We start from the raw sequence: 26,889 nt of genomic DNA on the forward strand, positions 1-26,889 counted from the left end.
AGGATCAATTTCGAAATCAATTTCTTTAATGAAAAACTGATAATATCTCCTTCGAAAAGCAAAATTATTAGTAACACAAATGATAAAAAAAGAATTTGAGGTTTAAACAATTGCACTACAAGCCACAACACTTGCTTGGCTAATTTAACAGGCTAGGTCTATACTTACTGCAACACACAACACTTGAGTGGCTAGTTTTATGACCTTGCTCTACACGATGTTCTGTAGATAATAACATTAGTAACTTTTTAAAATCATTTATAACAGCAGGCAAAGCAGCAAAAACTTTTTATTAATTATTAAACTTTTTTATCAAAAAATGCGATGTTTAATGGTAAAAAAAATATTTTTTTATAAATTAAGTTTATTTTTAAATAAAACATTACTTGTATGTTTTATTTAAAAATAAACTTAATTTATAAACTTAACTTATATATCAACTTAAAAATAAACTTAATTTATATATCATACTGTAAATCATTCAAAGATCCAGCTTTTGGAATTTTATATGGAATTTTTGAAACAATATTAGTTCATTCTTATAAAAATCTTGCAATTTATGAGTTTTTTACTAATTTAGTTAGATAATGCAATAAAATAATATTCAAATAAATAAAAAGTACAAATGATAAATAAAAAGTTCTATTAATAACTAAAAGTTGTATCAAACATGATACCTGTGAACTATGATTTTTTCAAAATAAAAAATATTAAGACTATAAATAAAGGACACATAACATTATTTGTGTAACTTTTTTCACTTATCATACCTTGAATTAGATGTTTATCAATTTTGAAAAACTATTAAATCCCCTAGGTCTTGCACATGCAACATATAGTTGCCCATGAGAGAAACACGTTTTTTTTTAGGTATACACCAACTATCAAATATTTGACTTTTATTCATTGTCATTGAATATACTAATCTGACAGGAAACTGACAGAAAACACCTCTGCATCAATATAACAATTTAAAGAGCACTAACTTTCATTAGTGTGCCATTGCATAACCAACAGCTTTGAGATTTCTAAGTAGTATAATTAAACCAATGAGGAGACATACCTGAAGGAGTTAAGCTGTTCCAAAACTTAACAGAAAAGTTGAGTTTTGAAACAGCTTAACTCCTTTTCCAGCTCATTTTTTTCATTTAAGTCATCAGACAATAATGAAAGAAATAATATTCAATTACTTCTTCATTGATTGATAATGAAACTACATTAGTGGGTGTTAAAACTACATTAGTGGGTGTTAAATCTACATTAGTGGGTGTTAAAACTGCATTAGTGGGTGTTGAAACTACATTAGTGAGTGTTAAAATCACATGTTTAATCACCTTGTTCAACATCTTCAAATATCTTATCAGCAATTAAGTCATTTTTTCTAATAATGCACTGATGCAGCATTTCAATGCATCCTTTAAAAGGATCCTCCTCTTTTACAGGTATTCTTCCACTACCAAGTTTTAATAGAAATTGGGAAAATTCTCCTTTCCCATCGTGTACTCTCATATTTTCAGTTTTTTCTTTTCTCGACAGGCAGCATTAAAGTCACCACCAAAAAGAATGAATTTTCGTTTAAATGAAAAGTTATTGTTGCAAACATATATATATTCTTTAAAGCATATATATATATATAAACCTCTACCATTTAACTCATTGGTTTAACAATAGGTTTACCATTAAAGTCAAAAACACTTATTATAAAAACAATGTTTTTATGTTTTAACCTCTATGTAACATAGAGGTTATCTGTTTTTCTGTTTTTTTTTGTTCTCCAAGGTAAACTTGAAAACTATGTTGCTTAGAGAAAAAGTAAAAAATGAGCTTTGTTTATAATCAATCTGAAAGGGATCTTAGCAAAAAAAAATTAAAAATAATCAATTTAATAAGGATTAATGGTTGTTTTAGTGAGAGAAAAAAAAGTAAATGTTAAAAAAAAATTTCAATGCAATTTATTTGGTGTTAATTGGCGTCAAATTAATGTGTACAACTTTTAATTTGATATCATGAAAATCAGGTAGTATTCAGTTAAGATTAAAAATTTTAATAATTAATTAAGCAAAAAATTTAAATTAGATAATTAAAATTTTTCTTTATTAAATTGTTTTAATTAAGAAAAAATATTAAACTAATTTGCCTAATGTTGTTTTAAAAAAATGAAGCAATGTCAGTCAGTATATTTTAGTCTAAAGTAAAAACAAATTTGAAATAATTTTAAAACTAATTTAATGATTTTTAATATATATATATATATATATATATATATATATATATATATATATATATATATATATATATATATATATATATAATAATAATAATAATAATAATTCAAACGCCGTTGAGATAGAGCGCCAGGCAATATCTATGACAGCCAACACAATAGTTGTCTAATAATTTAGCTTCAACCTGTTTTTCTTGTTCAATATTATCTGCAAGTCAATAAGCTCAAGTCTGGATTTAAACTCTTTGACTGATGTAGACTTCACTACTGATTCCGGTAAATTATTCCATCCAAAGACAACCCTGTTTGTAAAGAAACGTAGTCTACTTAAACAATTTTTAACAAATTCTGATTTAACACGATGTTTATAACCTCTAGTATTGGATGCTGGACCTGGTGTATTGATTGAATGCATTTGTATCTGGACTTTCTTCATATCAATAGATTCAAAATCTTTATATAATTTATATTGTTGTATAAGGTCACCTCTTAGTTTTTGAACTTCTAAAGTTGTTAAATCTAATATTTTTCAAGTTCTTTGATATCTTTTTTATAATAGGGATTCCAAGCTTGAATTGCAAACTCCAAATGAGGTCTAACGTACGTGCAATAAAGCGTTTTCATGAGGTACTTATCTTTATACCTAAAAGTATTATTTAATATTGCAAGCATATTGTTTGCTTTACTGGCAGCATTCCTTACTTGTCTTTCCCATTTCAAATCCTTGGATATATAAATACCTAAATCTTTTTCGAGAGTAGATTTTTCAATTTCTTTTAGTTCACCATCATTTTACTTGAAATAAGAATATTTTATTACTTGCACCAAAATTTTACGTATTTTAAAGTTCAAACCCAGTTTCCATTCAACAGACCATTCATCAAGTTTTTTTATGTCATTTTGAAATGATTTTGAATCAACCTCAGTATAAATAGGAGCAATTATTTTATTGTCATCAGCATACAAACAACATTTATTAAGAAGTTTGCTCAGTAAATCTTTTATGAATATCAAAAAAAGGAGTGGGCCAAGTACAGAACCCTGTGGTACTCCACTTAACACATCAACCCAATTTGCCTTGCATTTTCCCATCACTACCCGTTGTTTCCTATTCGATAGAAATGATTCAATCCATTTAAGAGGCATACCAACAATACCAGAAGCATAAACCTTAGCACATAATTTCATGTGTGATGCTCTGTTGAATGCTTTTCGAAAGTTGGTATACAAAACCTCAATCGGAATACTGTTTAATAATGCGCTTGTTAAGGTATCAAGAAATTCTAGTAAATTTGTTGTGCAGCTCTTACCTGTCAGAAACCCATGCTGTTCCTTTGCTAATACCTTGTTTGTTATTAAATGCTTGATTATATTATCAGCAACTATTCTTTCTAATATTTTGCATGGTATTGACGTCAGAGATACGGTCTGTAAATTGTTGGTTTCAACTTACTCCCTTGTTTCAATATAGGCGTTATATTAGCCTTCTTCCAAATATCAGGTAGAGTACTATCTTCTGTAGATTTTTTAAATGTTAAATATAGAGGATATGAAATTGATGAACAACATTGTTTTAGAACAAAAGGATGTACTAAATCAACTCCAATTGATTTTGATATATTAAGAGCCTTTATTCTTCTTTCTATATCATTTTGTGTTATCTCAACAGCCTTTAATATCGTATTTAGTTAACAGTTTTCAATATTTTTGTTTACATCTTTATCTTCTTCATATACAAAGTGGAAATATTTATTAAATTCTTCAGCAATAGTCATTTGATCAGTGACAATTTTTCTGTCACTTCTCGATCAATGTAATTTGGCTTTTTACCAATTTTTTCTCATTAATATACATATAAAGTAACTTCAGATTTATTTTACTATTATTATCAATCTCCCTCTCAAATGACTTAATGTTTTTCTTTATTTCGTTTCTGATTTCAATCTTTAAACGATTATATTGAGTTTTTTTTGATTCATGTTCCCTATTTGTTGATTTATTTAAAAGCCACATTTAATTTTTTAACTTAATTTTTGATTTTAGAGCAGAAGTCATCTACTTTTTTTTTTATTATTAGTTTTTGAGTTTTCAATTACTGGAATATATTCTTGTGACACATAATAGTAATGAAACAGAAACAATTCATAGTGTTCATTGATTAATTCGTTGTTAAATTCCTTAACCCAATCGGCGTTGTCAATATACTTTGAAAATAAATTGTAATTACCTTAATGATACAATTTTATAAGCTTCTTAAGTTCATTACTCAGATTAGATTATTTTAGCATATACTTGCATTTTAATAAATGATGTCCTTGTTTTGTATATATTCAAATCCTTTAAAAAGCAGCATTAAATTTTTTTTTCAATGTTAATTCACCTCCCCAAGGCCGAGAAGGCCACTACAGAAAGGAGGCTATTTAATTGTGGTTATTACCCTCTCTCAACTTTATAACTCCAAAACATGAACCTTGACGAACAAGGCCACTGCGCAATCTCTTTAAAATCTTTTAATAAAGATTTTAGCTTAACATAAATAATGTAGTTTTACATAAATTCGTTCTTCGCATATGTGAAATGCAATTTCTGATCCTAACGGGTGAACAGTAAAATTTGAGATTTTTTTTGAAATGCTCTAGCTTTGCAGTGGATCAATATTTTTTGATAAAATAAAAAACAGCTCTTAGATTTATGATCAAATAATTTATTTATGAAGTTGCAATAGACTTGTTTCACCGATTCGTCTTACAAAATCAAGCTTTCGATACACCCCTCCACACATATTCTGTACATCATTTACATCTACTTTCTTCAAACAATACTCAATCCGTTGTTTTAATTCATCAACTGAAGTAGCCTGCCAATTGTTCTTATTAGCCATTCCCTTTAAAATTGACCAAAAGTTCTCAACTGGACAAAGTTCAGGTACTGCAGGAGGATTATCGGCTTTTTGTACGAAAGTGATGTTTTTTGAGATCAAGTAGCTTGTCACTAATTTAGCATAATAGGCCAAAGCTAAGTCTGGCCTAAACACAAATTACCCTCAGGATGATGTTTTTTAATAGAAGGCATCAGTCTTTTGATAATGCACTCTTTCAAATACACATTTTGTTTGACAGCAAGGCCCAAAGGAACAAAATAGGGTGTTGAGATGTCTCAAGGTGAAATTGCTAACCATACAAGCATTTTCTTTTCAAAATTTGCCTTGGACTTGTATTTCACACCACAAGAAACTGCTTTTGGATTGCTTGACCAATACCCAACGTTTGAGTTCTTATCAGAGTGAGAAAATGTGAAGTATGATTCATCATCAATTATGAAATCACACCCATAAAATTTTCTACACAATCTGCCACAACATGTTTGTAACTTGCTCAGGAGTATGGCCTGGAATGGTCTGTTTTTTTCAGTAAACAATATTTGTGTGTTGCTGAATTGTATACACAACATGAGATTGGCTGCACTTGAGCTTTCGAGCAATTTGTTGGGTGGAAATGCTAGAACGACCATCAATCATGTTTTTCAACTTGGTAATTTTGGTTTTAGTCATTATTTTAGCTTTTCGACCAGAACCAACAACATGAAGTTTTGATTTGCCTTTTTCCCACATTGAAATGTATCTGTAAATGCTTGCTCTTGGGTGATTTTCTTTCAAAAAATGATCCATGACGACTTTTCTACCTTCCTTGAAATGCGAATCACAATACCTGTACGCATGAGCAATCAAACTTTCACGCTTCATTTTGATGTAGATTACAAAATATTAAGAATATTTTCATAAAACTTTTCCAGCAACAGGCACAGAGAGTAGTCTCTAAATAGAAACAATAAATGAATCAGTGCACACAAAAAAAAATTAAAAAATAAAAACCTTTAAAAAAATCTCATATTTTGCTGTTCACCCGTTAGTCAGTGCTCAGTTTCTCCACATTCACCCTTAAGTTCTACTGATCATGGTTTGATCAGAAGAACTTAAGGGTGAATGTGGAGAAACTGATCACTGGCTGGGATTCTTTCTGTGATTTTTCTTTCTTGTGATGACCCTTGGGTAGAAATCTTTTGTCTTCCTGCTGACAAATTTTGCTTCTTAAATGACTTCTTGGACTTTGGCTGGCAATGAATTTTTTATTCCTTCTTGACAATTCCAACTCAAGTTTCACTCTTCTGCATGGTTTTACTCTCATTGTGCTGCTGCAATTTCCAATCTTAACTATTACTTCCATATCCATCACCAAAACTATTCTCCAGTAAACAGACATCTGTTTAATACTAAAAACCATTGTAAAAAGGTTTTGTCTAATGCCAAAGCCTGCAATTCTCAGATCACAAAATCTTGTATTTCATCTCAAAAATTAGGCTTCGGACACTTCTAGAAATATTTAACAATGTCTATAATAAGGGAAAATCTGTATTCCACCTCTCTTGTATGATTCAGATTTTGTTACCACACCTAAAGACCAAGCTGAATTGTTTGCTAAGAACTTTTCATCAATCTCATTTCTTGATTTCACTAATCACATCCTACCTGATATAGTCGACAAACAGGTTGATCCATTGCTAGACATTCATATCACTCCAGCTTCTGTATCTAAAGTGGTTTCCTGCTTAGACTCTTCTACAGCTTATGGTCTGGACAACATCCTTTGTTATAGTTTTGTAGAAGTGTTCTCCAGAGCTGTCGTCTATACTTTCAAAACTATTTAACAAGTGCTTAACAGAGTCTAGTTTTCCAGTCTGCATCTATTATCCCTATGTTTAAAATGTCTGGAGAAATATCTGACTAGTCTAACTACCATCTCATTAGTTTTATTCCTATCATAAGTAAGGCTTTTGAGTCTTTATTTAACAAACACTTTATTTCTCATCTTGAGCCTAATAATTTACTTTCTAATCAGCAATATGGATTTCAATATTCTCATTTTACTGCTTATTTGTTAGCGGTAATAATCAATTGGTTTTATTGTCCATTATATGGACCTAGGAGGGGTTCAGGCTATCGCTCGCAACATTTCTAAAACTTTTGATAAAGTTTGGTAAACTAGTCTTCTCCATAATTTCTCTTCTTACGGTGTATCAGGTAACATCTTTAAGATTATTGAATCCTTCCTTACCAATTGTAGTATAAAAGTTGTCCTCAATTGACAGCACTCTTTATATCCTGTAATTTCAGGGGTTTCTCAAGGTTCAATCCTTGGCCCTATACTTTTTTAAATTTACATTAACGATCTCCCAGAAATTCTTACATCTAAAGTGCTATTGTTTGCTGATGTACTACCATTTATTCTTGTCTTGATAAGAACCCAACACTCTCTCATTGCTTGGAGGGGACTTTGAGCTTGAAAAGGTTCTCACTTCTACTACGGCATGGGCTCTCAGTGGCTAATGAAGATAAAACTCAATTTTTTTTAGCTAATTGTTATTGCAGCAATCTGGATCTTCCTATATTTATGAACGGTTATGTACTCGAGGCATCTACCCATTGTCTTCTCTAACTTCAAATCTTTTTTGGAAACCATATATCAAATCAATTGCAAAATTAGCTTCTAACATGCTAAGGTTGCATCTCTTTATCATGCTTGCCACTCTCCTACTTCGGGTTCTATTCTTTGTCTCTATAAATCTCAAATTCTTTCTTGTATGGAATACTGTTGCCATATCTGTAGCGGATCTTCAAATGATGCTCTTTCACTTTTAAACCATTGTCGAATCTTTGTAATATTGCTTCTTTTTCTCTTTTATATACTATTTTTAATACTACAATGGGTGCTGCTCTAAAGAGTCAACGCCTCTTGTGCCATCTACTTAAATTTACTCTTGTGTTGCTTATCATTTAATTAAGTGTTATCATTTTACTGTGAATGTTCCTAAGTGCTCCGAAAATCCTAGTTTGTCTAGTTTTTTTCCTCAAACTTCATTTTTTTGGAATTTGCTTCCATCTTATTTTCCTGATTCATATAATTTGCAACCTTTTAAGTTGCCTGTTAATTGTTATCTTGTTTATAAATCTCATCTTTTCTCTTCCAGTGGTTGCTTTCGGCCTTGTTGCAAGTGAAGATGTTTAAAAAATTATTTTTTTCTTCGCTTTAAGCACTATATATCTTATACTGATAAGAAATATATATATATATATATATATATATATATATATATATATATATATATATAAATTATTGACCATATAATATTGATTTCTTTTAAAGGTATTTTGAAGAAAAAGGAGGTATGGATGATAAAGCTATTGCACTGTATCACAGGGTTTGTAGTCTATTCTTTTTTCTTTTCTTTTTTTTTTTACATATTTACTTTTAAAGGATGAGGGAGGCACACTTTTTTAAATTGTTGTAACCCTCTCTCAACCTTAAACTCTTGTTACACAATAATGAACAAACAAGTCTGCTGCACTGAAAATTGTTTTGAGCTCTGTACTTCTAGGTATTTGGCAGACTAAGAAACTCTGTACCTCCTTTATGATGGAAGCATTCTACTACTGTGCCACTATTTTAATAAGTTAAATATATGATAATAAGTTTAACTTGATGACCTGAAAAATAAAGGCGACACAAGCATGCAAGTACACATAATAAAAAAGCATGGACAACACAATTTTGCAAGTGCACATCAAAAGAAAACATCTAAATTAAGCCTTTAATTAATTGATATACTTTAATTAAATGAAATACTAACTGCACTATAGTTTCATATTTAGACTTGGTACAAATATGACCATGGTGAGTACAACCAAAGTATTTATAGCTCTAAGAAATATCATTACAAATATAGTAATTACAACCAAAGTATCTATATTAATAAAAATTTCAATATAAATATAGTAAATACAACCAAAGTATGTATTTATATTTCAATATAAATGTAGTAAGTACAACCAAAGTATCTATAGCTCAAAGAGATATTAATTTAAAAAAGAAAGCCTATGTTTACAACAAAAAGTTGAAAATATTCTCTGATCCTTTCAAGGACTTCATTTAAACAATGATGGAAACATTTTGTTTTAAATAATGAAGATTTTTTATTATTAAGATTATTAATTTTATTAAGATGTTATTCTTAACATATATTTTATCATCAACTTCATCTTTAGGATTATCAACTTCATCCTTAGGATTATCATCTTCATCTTTAGGATTATCATCTTCATCTTTAGGATTATCATCCTAATAATTGTCATTATCATCAACAAAACTGAAAATCAAAACAAAAAAATTTAAATGAATTTTTTTTTTTTTTTTTTTTTTTTTTATAAATTCACCTCCCCAAGGCCCGAAGGCCACTACAGACGAGGAGGCTACTTAATTATGGTTATAACCCTCTCTCAACTCTATAACTCCGAAACACGAAACTTGATGTACAAGGCCGCTGCGCGGAGAAACAAGTTGAGCGAATTACAATTTTGTAAAAGTTGTATAAAATATCCATGTAATAAAGTCTAAATTGCATCCTAGCAACTCAGCAATTAAGAATAAAAATTTTAATTTAAGTTATTACTCAAATAATTATCTAACATGCATAAAGGAAGACCTTGCAATAAATATATAGACAGATACAAACTTTCATTATCTATAATTCTTGAATTCATTCTTTCAATAATAAAATAGTAAAATTATTCAATTGAAACAACAAAAGCCAAGAGAGCTTTTAAATTGACAAAAAGCTCTTATCAATAAATCCATTAAAAAATAGAAAATAGAAGATAAAACAAAATATTAATAGTTTAACTGCACTTATGATCAACTTGACATTTTTATGGTAAATGCAAATACATACTTTATGCTTACTTTATATGTATCTTTTGTACTATTTTTATTTTATACATGTTTAAAAAAAAAACAAATGCTTTTGCATGTAAGATCTTTTTTTAACAGTTTAACATTTCATTGTTGAGCTTGGAACAATGAAATGTTAAGAGTGACACCTTAATTACATAACTAGTCATTAGAATGACACCTTAATTACATAACTAGTCATTAGAATGACACCTTAATTACATAACTAGTCATTAGAGTGACACCTTAATTACATAACTAATCATTAGAGTGACACCTTAATTACATAACTAGTCATTAGAGTGACACCTTAGTCACATAAAAAATAAAAGAACAAAAAGTAATAAAAAAGATTTTAAAAAATAAAAAGAAGTATTTAAAATAGTAAGACTAATATCAGAAAAAAGAAAATGAGTGGTAGAGAGATGATATGAGAGATAATGAATGAATGAGAAAACACAATGTTTAATGAGATATGATCAGAAGGATGGTAAAATATAAAAATAAAACATGGATATATTTAAATATTAAGATGAAATATCATTTGAATTATAGCAACAAATGTAATAAGCAACAACATTACAAAAATAAAAAAATAATAAAAAATACACCACAGTAATACAAAAATAATTCATAAATAACATTAATAATACAATAAATTTTGCAAGAATGTTGACTTCTCAACTTTTTGTTGTAGATGGGGTTGAAATTATTAAATTAATAGTTTGCCACTGCCAATACTTTCATAATTTCTATCAATTTAAAAATTAAACCATCATTTATAGATGTGAATATTTGACATGTTACTACTTACAAAAATAATAAAGTACCAAAAAAAACTTTATTCTAATAAGCTATTACCAAGGAAAAATTTATTATTTCCAAAACATTAAAAAATAGAAAAACATTTGTTATTTTTAAATCCTGAAATAACAAACATAAATCTTAAAAAAGTAGAAAGCTATTTTGTGAAAAAGCTAAAACACCAAACAGTTGTTTTTTCATATTTTCAGAAATCCTGTTTGCCCTCTCTTACCTCTCTCTATTTACCCTCTCTTATTTCCCTCTATTTAACCTCTTTTACCTTGCTCTATTTAACCTCTCTTACCTCCCTCTGTTAACTCTCTCTTACCTCCCTCTATTTAACCTCTTTTACCTCCCTCTATTAACCCTCTCTTAACTCCCTCTGTTAACCCACTTCCCTCTATTTACTCTCTTATCTCCCTCTATTAACCCCATTGTACTTCTTTCTATTTAACGTCTTTTACCTCCTTCTATTTACCCTCTCTTACCTCTCTCTATTAAACCTTTCATACCTCTCAGAAATTTTCGGTACCAAGAAAATGTGAGTGTCATGTTTAAGGAGATTAAACTTTAATATGTCCAAGATTACTTAAAAATGTTTCACTGTGTATCAAAAACCAATTTTAAAAACACCTACTGATATTTTTGGTAAAACAACAAAATTCAGCTATTTATAAGAAACTATAATATAGAAGTTTTAGCTTGTATGACTGTTACATTTTTATTTATTTAATATTGTGTTTTTAATTTATTCTGATTCAGGGAGGAAGTGTTTCAAAAGCTATTGATCTTGCCTTCAGTTCAAAGCAGTTTGGTGCTCTGCAGTTAATATCAGATGATCTTGATGAGAATGTTGATCCACAAGTACTACATAAATGTGCAGATTTCTTCATAGAAAATGATCAGTTTGACAAAGCAGTCAATCTTCTTATTGCTTCAAAAAAGGTGAGAATGTAGATTTTTAGAAAATTAAAATTTTATTTGAGTTATTTTTTATTTCATAATTTATTCTTATTTAGTTTGAAGAAGCACTTCAAATGTGCCTTGATCATGATATCCAAATAACAGAAGAAATTGCAGAAAAAATGACTTTTCCCCAAAGAACACTCTGATGCAAAATATCGTTTATATTTACTTGAAAAAATTGGAGAATGTGCATACAAACAAGGTTCTTTTCACCTTGCCACAAAAAAATTTACTCAGGCTGGAAACAAGATGAAGGTTACTGCGTCTAATTTTTATTATTTTAACATTTTCCTGTTTTTGGTTTTGTTATATGTTTATAATTTATTTCTTAGGCTATGAAATCGTTATTAAAATCAGGAGATACAGAAAAGATAGTATTTTTTGCTGGTGTATCAAGACAAAAAGAAATATATGTAATGGCTGCAAACTATTTGCAGTCTTTAGATTGGCAGAACCCAGAAATTCTTAAGAATATTATTAGTTTTTATACTAAAGGACGTGCTCTTGAATCATTATCAACATTTTATGAGTCTTGCGCTCAGGTATGTTTTTTTGCTCTACAAATATATCAGGGGAAAGTGGGGTAGAATGAATGTTTCGTTTCATGTTGTGTTTTTTCCATAAAGTACCATAAAATTTGTGTTGAATTTATAGACTAATGAATTGTCATGGTTACAAAACTAATTACTTAATCATTGAATTAAAATCATGGTATTAATTTTTTAATGTGACACTGTTTGTTGCATCATCCTGTGTCGGGATGGTATGGGACAAGGTTGGAGTAAACTAGAAAAAAAAATTTTCAGGTGTTTTTTTATTCACTCTTTTCTATTCATAATATACCATAACATACCAATATTCATAATATACCATAACATATCAATATGCATAATTTATTTATGTCAAGCAAAATAAAATATTTTAGGAGTCACTTTACTTTTCTTATATTGTTTTATTTATAATTTTTTTTTCCAAAATAAAAAAACATTAACATTAAATAAATATTGAGATCTTATAAACATAAAAAATGTCTTCTCCATTTTTTTAAAGCAAAAAAAATTTATTATAAAAATAAAAATATAGTAAATTTAAGCAGGAAAGAATTTGGACAGTTTCCCATTTCATTTCACGCACCCTGAAATTTTAGGACTTGATACTAAGAAAATATCCAATAAAAACCTTTCTAAGGTTAATTACATTTACGGTAGATATCTATTTCAAGTGGTTTTAAAATCCTATAATTGGGATTTTTTATATTTTTCACATGTAAGATTTTATATGCCATTGTTTTACATTTACACACAATCTAACAATAAAAGTAGAAAAAATACTTGAAATAAATAAAAATCAAACAGAGAGATTTATGAGTTACAATATTTTTACTCATTTCAAGTGTTTATTCTACTTTTATGTTTAGATTTTGTGTAAAATGAAATATAAAACAATTTTTGGATAAAAGTTTAGGAAATAATAACAACTACACTAGAGTGTTTAATTAATGGTTTGTTCTAAGAGTTTTTTTTTTTTTTCATTAATTAAATAATTATTTTTTTATTTAATTATTATAGGTTAGGGTCTCATTAGGGGACACCAACCTATAATTTTCCAATAAAAAAAAATTTATTGTAAATTTTTTGCTACATATTAAATTCTTTTCTAATCAATCTCTTTTTTGATATTTAAAAAAAAATTAAATTATTAAATAATTTTTCAGTGTAAAAACACTTTATCAAGAAAAAAGTTTGAACTTTAGTAAAAAAGGTTAAAAACTTCAAAACAAAATACCAAAATGTTTTAAAACTCATGAAGTGTGCAGAAGATCTGTTTACACCATCTGCATAAAGAAAACCAATGGCAAATGAAAAAACTTTACCAACCAAAGTATGATGTTGGCTCCTCTAAACTAGTATGATGTTGACTATTGAACCGTGGTCAGCTTAAAACTTTTTGTGAAATATAGTGATAAAATCTTAAGTTCTGGGGAGACATAAATTGTAAAAAAACTTCAAGAATGTTATCCATTAGCCATTGCTTGAGTTTTCTGGTAACAAGCTTTTGCTTGAAGCTATTCCACCCATGGAGCTTTATTTGCTACTTGGGGTAGTGAATCATTTTGTCAAATAACAAAACATCACTGCATATTCCAATTCGACCTTATTATGGAGGTCATTTTAATGGTAATTTTAAATATTATGGAGGGCATTTTAATGGTAATGATTGTGTAAAGCTTTTTAGAGAGTTGTATCCTTTAAAGAATCTCTCTGAAAAAAATCAACTTCTATCAATCTACTTTGTTCATCTATACCTTGCTTTGTTCAGAGATGTTGTCAAATAATAACTTGGATCCTGATTTTGAAAAAAATCTTTCTGTCTCAGTCACACAAAAAGTACATGTTATTTTCCATCATGTACCACAATTTTTTAAAAAAATTATCATTGGTTCAATTAGTAAACAACAACACTATTCAATGTCAAACCACACTGGGAGAGATACAAAAACCACACTGGGAGAGATACAAAAACCATACTGGGAGAGATACAAAAATCACACTGGGAGATAAAAGACATACTTCTCATCTTGATTTTTCAAAAAATCAGGAAAAATAAGTGGAAAATAAATAAGTGAAAAATAACCTCATTGAAAAATTATGTAATTCCCTAAAAAAGCCTTTGAATTAGACACAGGTATATATTACCGTCTAAACTTTTATCTAAAGAAAATGTTTTAAATTTCATTTTAAACAAAATTTAACCATACCAGTGGAAAGAAATGCTTAAGTTTAGTAAAAGTCCTCAATAACTTAAATATCTCTCACAGATGGTAATTTAAGATTTAAAAACTACATAAATACAAATAAAAGCAGGCAATACATGAGTATTTACTATTAGTGATGTTTTTGAAGTTCAAGAAACTTGTTGATATTTCATATATGGGATTTCATATATGAAAATTCATATATGTATTACTGTAGCGGCCTTCCAGACCTTGAGGAGGTGAATTAACATTAAAAAAATATATACATATATTCACAAATAATTTGCAAAAAAAACCAACTCTTCTAAAATTCAAAAGCATAGTAATGTTAAGTAGTAAATAGAAATTTATAACTAATTAATTTTTACGTTTAAATTTTCCCTTGAGATATTCCTTGAGATGTCCTCATCTAATGTCTCATCTAAACTTTTTGATTTTTTAATAACTACCTTTATATAAATGTACTATTATTCAGGTTGAGATAGACGAGTTTGAGAATTATGAAAAAGCATTTGGTGCACTTACTGAGGCTTACAAGTGTCTTTCAAAAGCTAAACCAAAAAATGTTACAGTTCAAGAAGAAAAACTTGCATTAATCAAAACAAAATTAACTCTCATGAAAAAATATATACATGCAAGAAAGTGAGTTTTTCAGCGTATATGAATGTATGTATGTGTATATGTGTATATATATATATATATATATATATATATATATATATATATATATATATATATATATATATATATATATTTATATATATACAGTATCGGACAAAACATGGTGGACAAACTCAAATTTAGAACAAAAGTTGATCATAAACTAAAAAAAACTAGTAAAACAATTGAACATATTATTTTTTATATAGTTTATGTTTTTAGCAAAATTAAAAACTTTTGAATCATACTAAAAAACACTAAAAAAGTTTTATAACACATTTTCCCTAACAAACTACATTTTTCTTTGGACAAAACAAGGTGGACATTCAAAAAATTGACTGAAAATTCAAATAATTTTAAAACTTAACTTATTATTTTTCGAAAAACTTCAAAAAATTAACTTAATATTTGGTTAGACCTCCTCGACTTTTAATTACTGCTTTCATTCTTTGAGGCATAGACTCAATTAATGAGTCAACAATTCTCATATCAATCTCTCGCCAGGCCTTCTCGACTTGTTCAAATAATTCCTCACTGGTCTTCACATTTGTACGCTCAATCTTTTTGCCAATTATTTCCTAGATATTTTTTATGAGATTCAGTCTGGGCTTTGTGCAGGTCACTTCATTATGGTGATATTCTTGTCCTTGAACCATTGTTTTACGATGTTAAAAAAAATCCATTTTAGAGGCATCTCCTATTCAGCATGTGAAAACATTATCTTCCATTATATCTTTGTAGACAAAACGGTCCACAATACCATTATTTTTGTGAATAGAACTAGTTCCTAGTGCTGAGAAACATTCACAAACCATAGCAGACGTTCCATGCTTAACACTCTTCTTGGTATATTTAGTATTGAATCTGGTGTTCTTTGGTCTCCTGACTCGCTTCTGACCGTCGCTTCCAAAAAGGTTATATTTTGATTTATCACTAAAAAGTTTGTTTTTCCACTGGTCTGCAGTCCAATTTTGGTGTGCTTTGGCAAACGCAAGTCTTAGCTTTCTATTTTTAAAAGAAGTTAGTGGTTTCTTGTCAGGCATTCGACAAAACGACTTTGCTTCGTTAACTCTTTGTCGCACAATGCGATTAGAGATTTGTAGTTCAAGTTTTTCGGTTAATTTTGTGGATGACAAAAATGGATCTTTTTAAAGCTTTTTAACAATTATTCGATCTAGTCTTTGTGATGTTTTTCTTAGAGGTCCGCCCCGATGGTTTGTTTTATAGCTTCGTCCGCCCCGATGGTTTGTTTTATAGCAAGATCCAAATGATTTGACAGTTTTGTTTACAGTCGATTAAGGTATATTATATTTTGTACAAAGTTCAGCTTGACGTTTTCCGCTTTTCAAATCTTTAATAATATTTTCAAGTAAAACACTTCCTAATTTGTCGTAAGCCATTTTAAGTTGCAATATACGCCATATATCACGAGTTAAATCTATTTTTAGTTAAATTGAAAAAATAACAGGTCAGATGTTCCAAAATCTATTTTATTATTTTAGAGTAATGTTATGATAAAAGTGAAAACAAAAGAATATGGTAAATTGAATAAAGACAATGAAATCTTATAAATAAAGCGTCGTTTTGATTTGTTCACCTTGTTTTGTCCAAGGAAAAATGTAGTTTGTTGAGAAAAATGTGTTATAAATTTTTTTTTTTGATTCTTAGTATAACTCAAACATTTTAAATTTTGTTGAGAGCATAATAAACTATTTAAAAAATAATATGTTCAATTGTTTTACTAGTTTTTTTTAGTTATTGATCAACTTTTGTTCTAAATTTAAGTTTGTCCACCATGTTTTGTCCGATGCTGTATATATATATATATATATGTTTATATGTAAATTATGTTAGTGTATTTTACTAATAGAGTGCTCAATGTTCTTAAAGAACAGAGCAATAATAAATTAGTAAAAAACACTTATCTAACTTTTATCTTCTACTTTAAGTATAACCATTGCTGGATCATCAGGAAGAGTTCCTTCTTGGATATATATAACTCTTCCTGATGATCCAGCAATGGTTAAACTTAAAGTAGAAGATAAAAGTTAGATAAGTGTTTATTACTAATTTATATATGTATGTATATATATAGAATTATGTATGTATGTATGTGTGTATATATATATATATATATATATATATATATATATATATATATATATATATATATATATATATATATATATATATATATATATATATATATATATATATATATATATATATATGTATAGATATAGATATAGATATAGATAAATTTTTATAGAGAGTATTCGAGCACTCCTGATGAAAGCGTCAGCTCTTGTGAATTGCTTTTAGAAGATCCGGATGTTAATGTAGCAATACAAGTTAAACATATTTACACTTTCTTAATAGAGCATTACGTTAATGTTCGTAACTATAAAAAAGTAAAAATATTGTTTTATTAAGTGTTTTTTGTAGTTAATTTTCTATTGCATCGTTTTGTAGAAGTTGTGATGTTCTTAATGTTGTAGGTCACGATGTTGGTGTTATTGTCAATATTTTAGATTATTTTTTGTAATTTGTTAATAATATTATTGACATACACATGATATTGTTATGGGAAAAATTATTTTTGTTAATCTCGTTTTTCTTTTGTAGATGTTCTTAATGTTTTGTGTGTACTTCCATTAAACTTCTAAAATATTTATTAGGCATATCATTTAATGGAAGATTTTCGCAAGTGCTGTCCTTCCGTAAAACTTGAAAAAGTTATTTCTAAAGGGCATATTCAAAAAGTATATACAGAACTTGGAATCGCATTAAAACCAACTAAAGACAAAGAAATAGATAAAGATCCAGAGGAAGAGATAGATGAAGAAGATGGATACATTTAGTTATAAAAGATGAAAAGATGGATGCGTTTAGTTATAAAAACGTTTTTTTTTTTCAGGATTAAGAACATTGAGGATTTGATTTTCTTTTCTCATAAAAAGAAAAGGAAATTGCAAATCAATAGTTTTAGTTACGTTGATATGCGCCCACGTACGCACACAGCTTTTTAATTTAAAAAAACTATAATTTATTTGTAAATTTTTATTGTAAATAAGAATATTCAGTGAAGATTTTTAAAACATTTTAAATATATAATATAGAAATACCAAGAAGCTTTTTTTTACTTCACTGTCTCCTTATTTGGTTTGTGTCTGAAGTCAATTTAAATAACTTAATCGAATATATTTAAATATGTTAAATTGACGTAATGAATTTAAAAAAAGGTTCTTGCTTTTAATGCAATATTCCAAATACTTTAAATAAGTTACGTCTTACGTCCATAACATTATTTTAAATTTGTATTCCGGGATTCCCGATGTGTATCAATGTACTTAAGGACATATCTGTAAAATACGTTATTCTTAAGGGCTATAAAAAATCGAAAAGTAAAATTTATGTTTTACCACGTTCTAAACAAAATAATCCAAATCAACGATCGTTGCTTCTCCTATAAGAGGAGCTATTTTGATAAGGATCGTTGAAAAATTCTTTTCAAAATAGCTCTCTTATAAGAGGAGCTATTTCGATAAGAATCGTTAAAAAATTTGGAATATTTTGGAACCTGATAAAATAGAAGCTTTACTTTTTTATCTCCTTTAATAATTACGTATTTTTAACAGCGGAATTTTACTTAAGTTTTTAATTGCGGAATATATCTTAAGCTTAAAATATATTCCGCTGTTAAAATTTTGAGTAGACTTGAAATCTTTAAATACTTTAGGTTGTACGAGATGTCGTTTAAAACGTTCTAATTTGTTTGTTTAGCTTAACAAGCAAAAAACTTAACTTGCCACACTTTCCAACGTTCTTGTTTGTAACTTATATTAAACAGGGGTATGTCAAAAAGTTTTTTATTATGAAAAAAAAAAAAATTTCGGCTGTTTTTATATTACTGTTCATAATGTTTTTTTGAACTTTTTTTTATATAATAAGTATAAAAATTAGCGATATTGTTGAGATTTGAAAATAATAAACTTTATCGTAAAAACCGTCCTTAACCATTTTGGTAAAGTTATTTTCTATATCTCGGGTTTTTATCATTTAGTTTTTATCATTAGTAACTTTACCTCAGTTACTTAAATACCTTAAAACTCGTATTTACTATATAAGTTGGAAAAACATGTTTCATGCACCAATTAAAGCTGAACATAACACATTTATTTCCAAATGGAAATCATATTTTTTAACAATGCAATAATCTAAAACAAACAGCTAGAAAAAAATAAAAATATTCAAAATGCTGGAAAACCCGACTCTGAGTGCGAGCATAATCATTTGATTTTATTCGGTTAACAATCTATGGTTTGTATTAGACCTAAACTTAAAAATAGAAATAATAAAAATGAATAAACAAGAAATAAATAGTCAGAGAGTTAGCTTAAAACATCCTGGAACCTGTACAAATACACTATAAAACTAAAATTTGATATATAAGAAACCGAGTTTAAACAAAAACTACAATAAAAAATATTCTGAAATAAAAGTTTTTACATTTCATGGATATTTACAAATAGTTCAAGCTTCTAAGGTAAACACCAGTTAAATTATAATAGAAACCATATAATGATATCTTATCTGCTTAATATATATAAAGGGCAATGTGTGTTTGTTTGTTCTCTATAGAAATCCAAACCGGCGGACCAATCTCGATGAAATTTGGCATGGGGGTAGTCCTCGAGGGGGAGAAGGTTCTTAGCTGGGCTTTGACCCCGTACCCCAACCCCCGGGGTCAGGGGGGACCATTTTTTGGGCCCATTTTTGGGCCGATTTTTGTGTACAGATATCAGGTAAGCCAGTTTAAATATTGGCCCGGGCAACGCCGGGTAACTCATGCTAGTATGATATATTGTTCATATTAGCTTTTTTCAAAATCGGAGTTATATTTGCTGATTTCCAGAGTTCAGGTTTGTTTTTTTCAACAATTGTTTCTCAATCAACGATTTATATATATTAAATTTAATGATTCACAGAGAGTACTATGACATTTACTTAAGACATATGAGCTCATTCCATCTACTCCAACAGCTTTGTAGACATCAAATTTTTTAATTTATTTTCAATAGTATAACTAGTTATTATACTGTTTATATCTATCTTGAATAATTTTAGTCTTCTGCAGCATATTTGGTATGTTATGCTTATCTTCATTTTTAAAACTGAAGTGAAACTATTGTTAAAATATTTGCTAAAAATATTCGTTACCGTGTTATTACATTAATCAGAAATTGAAACTATTCCTTCTTTAACTTTTTTCTTTAAATTAACATAACTGTAAAATAATTTTGGATCTTTTTTTGATGTTTCACTTATTCTTTTTTCGTATTCAATACGTTTTAACTTCACCAAGTTTTTAACTAATTTACTTTCTATTTTGTATTGTTGAATCAAGATGGGTGAATTGGATTTATTTGATATTAATTTGTTCCATTAGGTTGTATTATGTCTAATTTCCCAGGAAAAAAAGTTTTATAGAATTACTATAAACTTTTGGAATATATGGTCTTTAAAAATTCTATAGAATTCTATAGAATTTCTATAGAATCTCTGTTAATTTCTATAGAAATTCCAATAGAACTTTTTTTTCTACTTTTTGTTTTATAGAAAAAAAAGTTTTATAGCAATTTCTATAGAAATTAATAGACATTCTATAGAAATTTTATAGCATTTCTATATAATTTACAGGGGCGGATGCAAAAAATTATTTGGGTACGTCCAAAAAAAAAAAAAAAAAAAAGGTCCTCTAATTCTAAATGTTTTGAATTCTAAGAACATTTAGGACTTTAAGATTATGGTGTAGGGGGCCCATCCCCCCTGGATCCTGGCTGATACCCCATTATAAGTTATACGATTACACATTACTGTTTCAAATTTATATATTTGTTATTTAAAAAATTCTTTACATTAGGTATTATAATATTATAATGAACAGCCGTGATGTAATAGCTGCATGTTTCAGAAGCAAGATATCCCTGGTTCAAAGAAAGCTTTGGTAAAGGAGGAGGCACAAATTTCCTAGTAAATCCTCTTCAGCTACGCTTTGTGATAAGACTGTTGCAACTAAGGGCAGCAAAAAACAAAAACAAAAAAACAATCAATATGGAGTTATATAAACATATATTTAGTGTCACATTCTAGTATTCCAGTTAGCTAAAAAAAATTGTAAACCCATGTTCATTCTTTTCAACCTTGCTGATAAACAAATCTAAAAAAAATTAAATCATAACATTTGTAATCATAACACAAAACTTTAAAAGAATGAACCGCAACAAAATCGATACACCTGAAGGTAACAGCAAAAAACATTGTATGCCAATATGTTCATGCCAAATTATCTTTTATAAAAATGTGTGGCTATGAAAATAGCCTTTTTACCTAGCGGTAATGAATTTCTTTTTTTTTTAATTTTTTTACTTTTTTTATTTTTTATTATTTATATATTAGTTTTCTATTTTTATTTTTTAATATTAATTTAAAACTTAATCTACGATTATTAATTGCAAATTTATCAATAACTTTTTCGATATCTATTACTGACTCTGTATGAATATTCATCAAAGCTAAACCATTTAAGCGTTCCTCTACCATTGTGCTTCGCGTATAATTTTTCAGGCGCCGAAGCTAATAGAATGTGCGCTCACATTCACATGAAGTTAAATGAAAGGTAGCAAGTAACTGTAGAATAATTTTTATGTTCTCAAAGCCAGGAAAATTTATTGCTTTCAAAGTCTCAGTAATATTAAAAGAGACATTACCTTCAAAATTTAACCAATAAACTTCCCATAGGTCAAGCTCACCAGGTAAAGCTAGTGGATTTGGTAAATCTGCCCTGTAAAATTCACTAAAAGGTACTATACATTCTTTTCAACTAGTGTCACGAGAACTTTGAACTTCTGAAATCATTTTAGTAGGAACTAGGACAAGCGCTTTTTAAAATTTTATGGTAGTGTTGTCAAACCTTGTGCCTAGTTCAGTACTCAGACGGTCTAACAAAGGAGTTGTGATTGCTATTTTAAAATAATCAGAAACACATTCCAAAGGAGCATTATTTCTGTTTTTTGAAATAAATGAAGTTCTTGGCTTAGCTTCAGTAACATTTAGCTCATGGGCTATTTTTAGAGCTTGTTCATAGAACATTTGATGGTGTTGATCAGCTATACTTCTAAGCGAAGATATAACATCTTTTAATGCCCGAATAAGATTTAAACCATCATAAATATCATTACTCTTTGACTGCAACATTCGTGTTACTGGAAGAGTAATCTCAAAGACATTTCTTGTTATACATAAAGCAACAATAAAGTCAAAACCTGTTAATAACTTCAGAAGCGAGAATGCACTGGAAGACGTTGAGTGATTAAAACTCTTATTAACATTTAAAGACATTTCTTCAAGACAAGAAACCAAAGGAATAAAAAGTTCTTGAAAAGTATCCAAACCATTAACTTTTTCTACCCAACGTGTTCCGCAAACATCTTTCAATTTTTTTTACCAGCAACTGGAGCAGTTCTTTCAATGTGCTCCTCTAAATTTTGTTGCCTTGTAGGTGAAAGATTAAAAAAGTATGATACATCTTTAACATGCGCCAGAAGATTTTTGACATATTGAACATTGCATGATGCACAAATGGCAAAATTAAGTCTATGACTGTAACAATGAACATATATAGCTTTTTCATTAAGATTTAAAACACGAGATGATAACCCTTTGGTGTGTCCAGACATTGTCCCAGCACCATCAAATGACTGTCCTCTAAATTCATGATATCCAACAAAAAATCTGAAATACTTTTTAACAAAACACTAATTAATCCTTGACCAGTAACACCGTTAGTGCAATGTAAGAAACTAATAAATTCTTCTCTTATATTGAACTTGGAATCAACAAATCGTATTACTAATGATAGTTGTTCTTTATTATTACTGTCTGAGGCTTCATCAGCTATAATAGAAATACTTAGAGTTTTTAATTTCTCCATTTATTGCGTCAGTAACAACTTCTCCACAACACTTTATTAGTTGATTTTGTGATGTCTTAGATATGTAGGAAGCATTTTGTTAATGATACTTGAGATGATCTTCAAGAATTTTATTACCAGCTTGAACACGGAAATATAGCGATTCAATAAAATTTCTTGCAGTGTGATTAGAAAGTTCACCATTTTCAGGATGAAACTTAGAGTCGTCTCTATGCCCACGTTAAGAAAGCCCAAGACGCTCACAAAGAATAATTGTTTCAATAATAGGTTGCAATAACTGTCGATTTTTGGAAATCTGTGATTGAACTATTTTGAGATATAATGTCTATTGATTCTGTTTTACAAGACCAAATTGATGATAATGAAAATAAAACTTGAGCAGTTTTTACATGTAAATCTTTATTCTGCAGACAGACTTATTGTTTTTGCCAAATACATGTTTCTGAAAGTAACGAGAAGCATCATTCCAGCAATCATAAGGCTTACTAAATAATCTTTCAGCTAAACTACATTCAGATGGAAAACTGTGCCCAAAAAGTACACATGGTAAACAGAAAGCTCCATCAAATATATTTGAGTATGTAAGCCGTGGAAATTTTTCTATCCATATAAATTGAAAACTTCGTCCATTTTTATTTTTAGGAAAAATAAATTTCTTACTAGGAACAAAAACAGATTGAACTAAATTTTGAAGTTCAGAAATATTTAAGGTTTTTGCAACATTTGAATAACTAGTATATTTAGAAACCAAATAACCAATATCGTAATTATTGGAGGGTAAAGAAAATGGTTCCCAAAAAGTAATTTTAATAAAACTGGATAAAGATGTAGATGATTGACTAGAAATTAGCATAGATTTATTTTTTATTTTTTGTTTCAAAAGATTACAATCTTGATGTTTAGATTCAACATAAAAATTTATATAGTCTGTAACTTTTTGCCAATTCCATCGCAAATTTTGCGTTTTAAATTCTCTCTCATTAATAAAAGAGTATAATGGTTGTGTTGAAAAGGAGAAAAAAAATTTAAAATCCCTACGTAACAAAAAAGGAGATAAAAAGATTTAATATTGTTTAATGAATTTATACGAGGTAAAATAGTATGGCTAAATAAACTTTTATACTTTGGTAGACCAAAATCTGGGTATAAACATTTTATTTTTTGCTGCAAACACTTGACAATGCAAGAATACAAAGGAAAGAAAACCAGTCTTTATCATTACAATTATTAACAGCTTCCTCTTGTACCAATTCTTCACATTTTTTTCCTGTATCCAAAGAACTTAGGGAGACTGACAAAGGAAGAATGTTATCAAAACATAAAAAAGAGCTTGGATTATTATTAAAAACATTTTGAAAAGTTGGGTGGTTATAATAAAAATCAGCGTTAAGAAAAAGTTCAATTGAGGTCAATAATCTTAAATCATTAAGATGTCATTGCAGTGTTTTAAACAAAGTTTGCATCGTGTTTTTTTACGTATTAAAAATCAATAACATTTTTAGAACATAATAATTGCAAGAATTTATTAAAACTTACTTTGTGTTTGAACCTAGAGCAAAATCTAAATTTTTACTTGAAAGTTGTTTTTTAGTATTTAGATATGTTCTATATGCATCTGTTATTTTAGTATTTACAATCTGGTTGTATCTGGTTTTTTAGTATTTAGATATGTTCTATATGTATCTGGTATGCCATCTTCGGGTCACACCTTAACTATGGGTGCCAGATATGGAAACAGAATGATACTTTAAATAAAAAGAATCTTATAAATCTACAAAATAAGTCTTTGAAAATATTCCACTTTCAGCCAAATAATTTTACTCTGATGTTATTTATAGTATTTCAAAAATAATGAAATTAGATTAAATGATCGACTTGTTGAACAGTGCCTTCGCATGGGACGTTATACACCAAAATATACCATTGGTATTCAACAATTATTTCAAGTTTACAGCTAATATCCACAACCACAATCTTAAATCTGTATCTTACAACAAATTAGCAATCTCATCAAAGCAGACATTTAAGTATGGTATCACATCAATAAAAAATCATTCAATTCACTCCTGGAAATCCCTACCTATTGAAATTAAAAAACCTACCAAACAAGTAAATAAAAAAATGTTTATTAAACAAGTAAAAGATTTTATCAGGCAAATACCAAATGAAACTACAAAACAAATATATCAGTATATGTGTATGTATATGTATATCTGTGTAGAGTATATGTGTGTATGATATATGTGATTGTTTATATTAATTATGTGTGTATATATATATGCATACGTACGTATGTATAAGTATATGTGTGTATATGTATCCGTGTATATGTACATATGTGTTGTATGAGTGTGTGTATATGTGTGTATATGTATGTATAACTGTATTTATATTTGTGTGTATGGGTGTTATTTATGTTTGTGTGTATATGTATATGGGTGTATTTGTAGGTAAAGGTTTATGGGTGTTTTTGTATGGTAGTGTTTATGGGTGTATTTGTAGGTATGTTATTTATGTTTGTGTGTATGAGTGTATTTGTAGGTATGTGTTTATATATTAATATATAACAACAACAAACAAACAAAAAATGATTAAAATATATTGAAATAATATAATTAAAAAATAAAAAATTAAAATTTCATTTAATATATTAAACAATATATTATCACATTAAATGTTACATTTTATTTTTAATTAAATGCAAAAAATTTAAATTTAATGTATAAATTAAAAGTATATAAAAAATTATAAAAAAAACTTACTTCTTCTTACTAACAATACAATATGCCTTACCATATCTTAGATATTATTGTTATTATTTCCTACTAACCACTATTACTACTTTAACTGCTATTATTAATTCTATTTACTGCTACTGTTATGATTTGCCTCATTCAATCTATTATTATAATTGTTTATTGTTATTATTATTATTTATTATTATTATTATTTTGTTATTATTGTTTTTATTTAATATTATTATTATTTATTATTATTTTGTTATTATTGTTTTTAGTTAATATTATTATTATTATTAATATTATTTTTATTTTTTACAATAATTGTTTTTATGCCATCGTAGGTCTTTACGCATCATCAGTTTGTAACTGTTAGTAAATGTCCCTCACTTTCTTTTTTTTTATATACAGTTATTAAGGTGGAAATATATTGATTGATTGATCTGTAAGCGACTAATGTACTCTAAAATATTTAACGATAATTTTTTAATCAAATAGAGTTAGAAAAAGATAACATAGATATAGCATAAGAAGGAAGCCAAAAGAAAGAAAGAAGAAACTAAAAAAAAATTTATTAAATGTAAAGTTGAATGTTGTTGCAAACAAAGGAAATGCCAAGCTTTTGGCCTAAAGCAATTTCCTAATTGTCTTGATGTTCTCCGTTTAATTTGCAGCACAGTGAGTTGCTGAGTTGATGGTGTTAAATCATCTGATATACGACCATTATAACGAATGCAACGACAATCAATAATCTTTTTTTGAATTAAAGTACTCAGTTAAATCCATTGGTAATACACAGTGGGTCAAAAGTGACATTTTCTAGTCAAAACCTCTAAAACCAAAATTTTTTTATTTTTTTAAATTAGAAACAGTTTATTATATTGAAAAACATAATTTGTGGAAAAAATAACATTTGCTTTTTAAAAACTTCAAATTTTATTACATAATTACGCAAATTACTAAAAAAC

General features: G+C 28.0%; 1 protein-coding gene across 1 annotated transcript in view; it reads left to right on the forward strand.

Moving 5' to 3' along the window:
* The window catches only part of LOC136083943 (intraflagellar transport protein 140 homolog), a 36,305-nt gene extending 18,130 nt beyond the window's left edge, over positions 1-18,175 (forward strand). The window contains 8 exon segments of the mRNA XM_065803900.1: positions 8,425-8,479; positions 11,572-11,754; positions 11,829-11,900; positions 11,902-12,030; positions 12,108-12,317; positions 15,006-15,172; positions 17,460-17,601; positions 17,869-18,175. Coding sequence (XP_065659972.1) covers positions 8,425-8,479; positions 11,572-11,754; positions 11,829-11,900; positions 11,902-12,030; positions 12,108-12,317; positions 15,006-15,172; positions 17,460-17,601; positions 17,869-18,051 — 1,141 coding nt within the window. The 3' untranslated portion in view covers positions 18,052-18,175.
* Positions 18,176-26,889: the final 8,714 nt, after the last annotated feature.

This window comes from Hydra vulgaris, chromosome 08, assembly GCF_038396675.1.
Source record: "Hydra vulgaris chromosome 08, alternate assembly HydraT2T_AEP".
NCBI classification, from domain to species: domain Eukaryota; kingdom Metazoa; phylum Cnidaria; class Hydrozoa; order Anthoathecata; family Hydridae; genus Hydra; species Hydra vulgaris.